An 8563-nucleotide genomic window follows, 5' to 3' on the forward strand; every position below is an offset into this window, starting at 1 on the left:
CTCTTTTGGTTTTTATGCAACCTTTTATGCATAAAACAGGCCATTAATATGACAAATACCAACGTAGAGTTTCCAAATTTACCCTGTACATGCATCGATTTATAAATAAAAAACAAAGCTTTCCTTACTTCGACTAATTAAAGTACAGCACCAAACAGTATTGGTCGCAACGATTTCCCGGCGTAGAGGGCGGGATGCGTAAATAATTAAATATGAAGTTCGTTACTAAGGACGCGTACACTTCCGCGTGTTCGCTTCCCGATTTCGTGCAGATAAGTGGAGATATGATCTATTGATCGGGGACAGACACAAAGTTATACACACTGTTTGCACAAGCATTTTATGTAAATAGACTTGTTTGGTGTAGAAAGTGATATCCAGGCCAGCACATAAAGTAGTCGTGAAGACGCAGCGATGTAAATAAACTCTGACATTCACACTCACACAAACAAGTGATATCGTTGTGTCTGCAAAACGAATTGCTTTTATGGTCAATGTAGTTCGTGTTAGGACGAATAATTTCTACTTCAGGACGTACAATAAGAATAACATCAAAAACTTCATGTTAATGTTAGAGTACCTAGTATAAAAAGAACTATTGTAAAAAAAAACTTGAAATTAATGGAGTGTGTTATATTCTGATTTCGGATTTAAATGACTTTACTAGTATTTGGATTAGTTCAGGTATGTTTTATTATTAATACTCTTTGTGTCGGTCGATATCTATTGATAGCTTATCTTCGATTGTTAAACATATTTGTGACAATAAAGAAACTTTTAATTTGAACTCAAGACTTAAATTGGATTTATAACACATAGTCGCATATCGTTTGAACCCGATGTATAGGCGATGTTTGTACCCATCGTTTCAATCGATTAAACAAACGAGGTGAAATATTGATCGCCAAAGGAAGACCATTTTACCAGCAGTGTATTATTTGGAGTGAATATGCGTGCATTCAGGCGTGGAACTCATATACAAGAGAATAGGTTGTGATGTTGTATTTTTTTTAAAATTAACATTTCGGAGTGGGACACACACCTAACATGTAGTAACTATGAACTACAGATTCCTTTTCAATATCAAATAAACAGCATGCGTGCAAGTGGCTATTATCCGACTCTCGAGAGTATTTGATTTGACGTGAAATATGGCTTTATGGAGAAAATGTACATTTCAAAGAAGGAAGATATTTGTAATAGCAGGCATATGTATTCTATGTGGTACAGCCTTCATGACGCAATACGTACAAGATATTGATTCAAAAACCGCTCCTAGAAGAATGGGTCCGTTGGGTCCCTTAAGCCCGCCATCGAAAACATCAAAACTACAAAAGGTGATCCTTTATTGGATACCGTTCAACGGAAACCTTTGGATAGAGTCTGAGAAAACACTTGTCACGGAACAATGTCCTGACTCATGCGCAGTGATCACTGATAAAAATGACATTGAAAATGCCGACGCAGTGAATTTTCATCTTGTTGACCTATGGCCGGATAACTGGAATATTGGAACGTCGGAAACGATCCCTTTTCCGTCATACCGCCGAAGCGACCAAGTATGGATATTGACCAATCAGGAACCCCCTACCCATATGTTCGGGAATCTCCGTGTATTTAACGGTCTTTTTAACTGGACAGCGTGGTATCGGAGTGACTCCGTAGTTCAGCTGCCTTACGGTTTGCCTGTTGCATTGACCGAACAAGAATCTACACGAATGCAACAAACGACTTCAAAGAGAAACTTTTTTAAAGAGAAAACTAAAGAAATTACAGGCAGGATAAGTAACTGTAAGGACCAGGGGAAAAGGTATCGCCTTATACGAGAATTACAGACGTATCTTGATATAGACATGTATGGTGGGTGTTATAATAACAGCTGTTATGGCGAAAATTGCTCTCACGATTTACATAAATATAAATTCTATTTATCCTTCGAAAATGCTAGATGTAAAGATTACGTGACTGAAAAATACTGGGAAGCGCTCCGTAGGAATCAGATTCCCATCGTAAACTGGAATTACTCGAATATAAATCGGACTTTAGTAATTCCAGGTTCGTTTATCAGCATCTATGACTTTCCAAGTATACGGGACTTTGCTTCCTACATACAAAAAGTGGGCTCAAACGAGACGTTGTACAACAGCTACTTCGAATGGAAAAACCACTACAAGGATCAAACAAGATGCAGCAGCTGCGAGATTTGTAGCCGGTTGCACAGCAACACGTCCATTCACGTGATTAAGGATCTGGACAAATGGGTTCGAAATGATATATGTCCAAAAGTTGAGGTAAAAAGCCATGCAATCTGTATAGTTTACATTAAATCATGTAGTTTTCTCAGATAATGTTTCAAAATATGTATCGTTATAAACCTTTTTTATTCCCCCGGATCGAATGATCGGGGGCATATTGTTTTTGGCCTGTCTGTCTGTCATTCTGTTATTCTGTCCCAAAACTTTAACCTTGGTTAAAGTTTTGCGATAACTTTTGCAATATTGATGATAGATATAGCAACTTGATATTTGGCATGCATGTGTATCTCATGAAGCTGCACATTTTGAGTGGTGAAAGGTCAATGTCATCCTTCAAGGTCAAAAGTAAAAAAAAAAAAACAATCCAAGGGAAGAAATAAGCTTTAAAAGGGAGATAATTTCTAAACCTGCCAAATGTTAAAATTTTATTTCAAAGCGGCGCAATAGGGGGCATTGTGTTTCCGACAAACACATCTCTTTTTAGCTCACATGAGCACAACGTGCTCATGGTGAGCTTTTGTGATCGCGTTTTGTCCGTCGTGCGCCGTCAACACGTGCCTTGTTTACTCTCTAGAGGCCATATTTATTTCCATTCTTCATGAAATTTGGTCAGAAGATTGGTCTCAATGATATCTTGAATGAGCTCGAAAATGATTACGTTTGCTTGAAAAACATGGCTGCCAAGGGGCGGGACATTTTTCCTTATATGGCTATATATGGCTATAGTAAAATCTTGTTAACACTCTAGAGGCCACATTTATTGTCTGATTTTCATGAAACTTGGTCAGAAGATTCATCCCAATAATATCTTGGACGAGTTCGAAAATGATGCCGGTTGGTTGAAAAACATGGCCGCCAGGGGGCGGGGCATTTTTCCTTATATGGCTATAGTAAAACCTTGTTAACACTCTAGAGGCCACATTTATTTTCCGATCTTCATAAAACTTGCTCAGAAGATTTGTCCCAATGATATCTTGGATGAGTTCAGAAATGATAACCTTTGCTTGAAAAACATGGCTGCCAAGGGGCGGGAAATTTTTTCTTATATGGCTGTATATGGCTATACAGTCGAAACTGACCTAACGGCCACCTGAATTTACCGGTCACCTGCAGACAACGGTCAGTCTGGAATCCCCCCGACGAAAAACACTCTATATTACACTTGAATTCAACGGCCATCTGTCCATAACGGCCAACGGCCACTACATTCCACTCCGAAATTAATGTTTGACCTGAAATCAACGGTCACGCGTCAGTCGTCTCGAGTCGTCTCGAGTCGCGAAAATTAAAAACACAGCACATCATGTGTCCGTCTATTTTGCGGTCAAAGCGTCTGATAGCGATAATTGTCTTTGATATTATAAAAGCGGCCCGCTGCGAGTAAACAAACAATAAGGTGTTGAGAAGGTTTCTTTTCCGGGGATAATTGTGGGGATATCTTTAAAGCAAATATGTCAGAGTTTGTGACACGTTTACAGTAATTATCGCTTATTAAATGACCGCTAATTAGTACATTGTACTTACAACATTGGGTATCGATTTAAAAATAACATTTTCGGATCATTCTTTAAAAGAGCTTTCTGCGCCGTTTGTGCATCCATGACCGGTAAGTAAAATTGTTTCACCATTATTATTGAATTTTCATTTTGATTGCATTAAAAGACCAATTAGCTACAACTCATTTTGCTACCAGTTGTTTATTTAAATTATATTTTATATTCATTATTTTACATGACTAACCCACTCCTCTAAGCCGAAATGATCCGTAAAACAAAATTGTGTCTTTGTGTCGTATGAACGAATCTGCACTAAAACTAAATTTAGGTTCACTTCGTACATGCATGATCAGTTGGTTAACGAAAAGACGGTTGATTTTCAAATGCATTTTTTTCTCTCTCCGGGAAATTGTTTTAGTATGTTGATGCTGAATTAACAAATATAAGTGTACATTGTATATGAAGTGAAAATACCAAAAATAAACAACGGTTGCGATAGCCAGCTATAAACTGTAAGATGCCCATAATATCACTTTAAACAGGTGACATTAACAATAACAATGTGTATTAATAGCAATTATCGTCTGCATGCATAACGCATTAGCGTGTGACAAAGTCAATTGATCTGTATCTCTGATTAAGTGTTAAAAACAACATTAAGCTGGCGAGTGTTTTGATAAGAAGGCGATAAGAGGATTAGTGCTCAGCTTTAATGGCAAAACATGGACTGATTTGCAACATTTATAACAAGCTTAAGGCATTAATGAAAGACTATTTGTTCATGTAAAAAAAGCTGAAATTGAAAACGTTTTTTTAATTTTCAGGTGAAAAGCTCACGCCACTTGTCATCGGAAAGTCCCGGAAACCGCGGTGTTTTGGGTCGATAAGCACAAATAAGCTACCTGTGCGTTACGAGGCGAACAGTATTTTGTGCATGATGTGCTATGTTTTTTTGGATGAGGAATGAATGAATGATTGTATTTTATATGTTGTTGTTGAATAAAAATGCTTTTGTGTGATGTTTGCGTACGAATAAATTTTAACAAACTTTTTGCGTCTTTTTTGAACGGTACAATTACACCGTACTATCGGTTTATGACAGCAAATCCGCTTTTTAGACGTGTACGGACGTGACGTCAACGGCACGTGACAAGCTTTATTTACTAAATGAGCTAGATGCATGAGTTAATTATTTACTCGAGGGTTGTAAACAACATTGCTTTAATTCAACAATATTTTATTAAATCAATATATAAGATATTATTATGTATAATTCAATATACACACGTAAGTTAATTCTTTTATTATGCTTAGTTAACGGCAATGCGCCTTTGTTTAACACTGTATGCAAACGGCTGGGTGTGGTAACGACGTAGCAATACTAACAACTGACAAACCATCTTAAAATTGTGATCCGAATTCAACGGTCACCTGTTGACAACGGTCACTTTAATCATTTCCCTTGAATGACCGCTGAATTCAGGTTTGACTGTAGTAAAACCTTGTTAACACTCTAGAGGCCACACTTATTGTCCAATCTTCATGAATTTTGGTCAGAAGATTCATCCCAATAATATCTTGGACGAGTTCAGAAATGATGCCCTTTGGTTGAAAAACATGGCTGCCAGGGGCCGGGGCATTTTTTCTTATATGGCTATAGTTAAACCTTGTTAACACTCGAGAGGCCACATTTATTGTCCATTCTTCATGAAATATGGTCAGAAAATTTGTCTTATTGATATCAAGGATGAGTTCGAAAATGGTTACTTTTGCTTGAAAAACATGGCTGCCAAGGGGCGGGGAATTTTTCGTAATATGGCTATAGTGAAATCTTGTTAACACTCTAGAGGCCACATTTATAGTCCGATCATCATGAAACTTGGTCAGAAGATTTGTCCCAATGATATCTTGGATGAGTTCGTAAATGGTTTTGGTTGCTTTAAAAACATGGCCACCAGGGGCGGGTCATTTATCCTTATATGGTTATACATGTGTATGGCTTAAGTACAATCTTGTTAACACTCTAGAGGCCACATTTATTGTCCAATCTTCATGAAATTTGGTCAGCAGATTGGTCTCAATGATATGTTGGATGAGTTCGAAAATAATTATGTTTGCTTGAAAAACATGGCTTCCAAGGGAAGGGGCATTTTCCTTAAATGGTTATAGTAAAATCTTGTTAACACTCTAGAGGCCACATTTACTGTCCGATCTTCATGAAACTTGGTCAGAAAATTAATCCCGAAAATATATTGGAAGAGTTAAAAAATGATGCCGGTTGGTTGAAAAACATGGCTGCCAGGGGGCGGGGCATTTTTCCTTATATGGCTATAGTAAAACCTTGTTTACACTCTAGAGGCCACATTTATTTTCCGATCTTTATGAAACTTGGTAAGAAGATTTGTCTTAATATTATCTTGTTATCTCAGGTGAGCGACTTTGGGCCTTTCAGGCCCTCTTGTTTTATTTTTTTATGAATTGCTATAGGACGATTCGTTCACGCGTCAAATGATGCTTCAATTACTCAATTATTTATGAATATTTATGTATTATTAAAGTATATTGTTTTAATATTATGAACATATCATTTGTTCATGTTTATGTTATCTTTCGGAACGTCTATTTTAACGATTGTTTCCGTACAACGCTATTACCTGATTGAAATAACAATAAACATCACAACTAAAATGCTCAGCACGTTATAATTAATGGCATCAAAACTGGACATCATTTTTATGTGACAGAATATAATTGTATTCAACGTATTTTAAATTGATATAACTTCTACTCAGGGTGCAGGATATATGACTTTGTTTGGTTACCTCTTTTAACGTTAATGGATTTTAAATTTATTTCAAATAACTTTTTAAAACAATTTTTCTCAAGAATTTCAACAAGAGCATGAAATACATGTTTTTATGCTGCTTATGGCAATGTGAAATACACCTGAATTACTTTATTAATAAGCCTGGGTTCTTGTTCAAAATTCTATTTGTACTACACGGTTATAATTCACGGAACGTGAAATTTTGTCAACGACGTCAGACGTATTCAAAGATTTATTCTTATTCCTTAAGACATCGGCACAAACTGCAAGAAAAACTGCCTTTTATGCACTCAAGATTTTTGCAAATGTATTTCAATAACTTGAGATATTTGCAAAAATAAAGTTCTTAACGGTGTGATTACATTCTGTTCAGTCCGTGGGTAAACCCCTGAAAACCCCGTCGATTCTGCACCCTGCTACTGGTAATTTGGGATATACGCAATTCGATGTTAATGAAATAATATCAAAGTCGTTATCTGGAACCGAATGTAATTCAAGTGCAGAACGGTGAAAATGTTCTTCTATATACCACTACGTTGTGTATACAATGAAATGTAAGAACGAACTCTCTACAACTTTAATCGCATCATTAACAGGGCGTAGAATCAACGGTGTTTTCAGGGGTGTACACACGGGCTGTACAGAATGTAAACACACCGCGAAGAGCTTTATTTTTGCATATATCTCAAGTTATTGAAATTCATTTGCAAAAATCTTTAGTGCATAAAAGACATTTTGCAGTTTGTGTCGATATCTCAAGGTATAAGAATTAATCGTTGAATACGTCTGAAATCGGTGATAAAAATTTCTCTTTGCTTAAAGCATAACCGTATAAATTGCAACAAATCTCGTAACCTGCGACATATAACGGCGATGCGACATTTAACGGCGCTACACACCACTTACCGGTTGCAAAAAAGTCACGTGATCCTGCATCCTGATAACTCATTTATTGTCAATATTTGTGCATTGTTTCAGGTATTCAACAACCTTCTCGACAAAATTGACCGGCGTTTGTTTGAGTGGGGCTGGTAGAAATAGGCGCGTATTCGATTGGTTATGGTAGAATTCGGCGCTTGTTCGCGTGCTTATGGTGAAACTCGGCGCTTGGTCGACTGACGTTGATAGAAACCAGTCCTTATTTAACAGTGGGAGTAGACACCGGCGCCTCTTATTCTTAGCGATAATGGAACCAGTGCGTATTTCATTGGTTATTGTAAAGATGGGCACTTGTTCGACTTGGTGTGAAAGGAACAGGCGCTTACCTGACTGGCGATTATAAAGAAGTGTCCTTTTTACTGGCTATGGCAAAGCCCTCGCTTATAATGGCTATGGCGAATAGTTTTGTTTTAGCATTTATGCTGTATGATTTTGTACTTTTAAATTTTGAAATATTTTTATCAACATGCCTTGTATTTTCCAATCAAACGACGAACGAAAAAAACATATTAATTTACATTGTGAAAATTGTTGAATATTGTATTTGTATTATGATGATTACGTACATTGTGTATAATCGTAATTTTTTAATGAAGATATATCTACCGTGGACCTGTTTTATCGTTCAAACATTCGTTATGATAAAAATTAAAACGTACGTCGACCCGTGTTTTATTGCTGAAGTTTATAACCATTATATAATTGTCAATATACAAGTTTTAAACGGCTTAACAAAAGTCACAATCTACTAATTCCAATCTCTGTGTAATTTAATGTAAACGTCGTCACTTCTATGCAACATTTTAGAGCGTCACAACAATACGTTTTGTGAAAGTGCATTCGATGTTGAATTGATGATAAAATGTGGCATGCAAGAAAGAACTCGAGACGAAACAACTTCGATTTGTTACCTTTTTTTTCGACCGTTTTCTAGTGGAATATGAACCGCCTCATATCAATGTTTTGCTATAGGCTTTTAGTTTATAAAATTTCAGTGACTTAAGTTGTGAACGCCAAATCTCACCCTATCAATATCTCAAAAGATT

At 36.6% G+C, this 8563-nt stretch overlaps 1 protein-coding gene across 1 annotated transcript; it reads left to right on the forward strand.

The window, feature by feature from the left end:
- The first annotated feature begins 253 nt into the window (after positions 1 to 253).
- LOC127853682 (alpha-(1,3)-fucosyltransferase fut-5-like) lies at positions 254 to 8175 on the forward strand. Its single transcript, XM_052388394.1, has 2 exons — positions 254 to 2291; positions 7557 to 8175. Exons 1-2 carry the CDS (start codon positions 1152 to 1154, stop codon positions 7611 to 7613), a joined length of 1197 nt encoding a protein of 398 aa, XP_052244354.1. The 5' UTR covers positions 254 to 1151; the 3' UTR covers positions 7614 to 8175.
- Positions 8176 to 8563: the final 388 nt, after the last annotated feature.

This window comes from Dreissena polymorpha, chromosome 1 (assembly GCF_020536995.1).
Source record: "Dreissena polymorpha isolate Duluth1 chromosome 1, UMN_Dpol_1.0, whole genome shotgun sequence".
NCBI lineage: Eukaryota > Metazoa > Mollusca > Bivalvia > Myida > Dreissenidae > Dreissena > Dreissena polymorpha.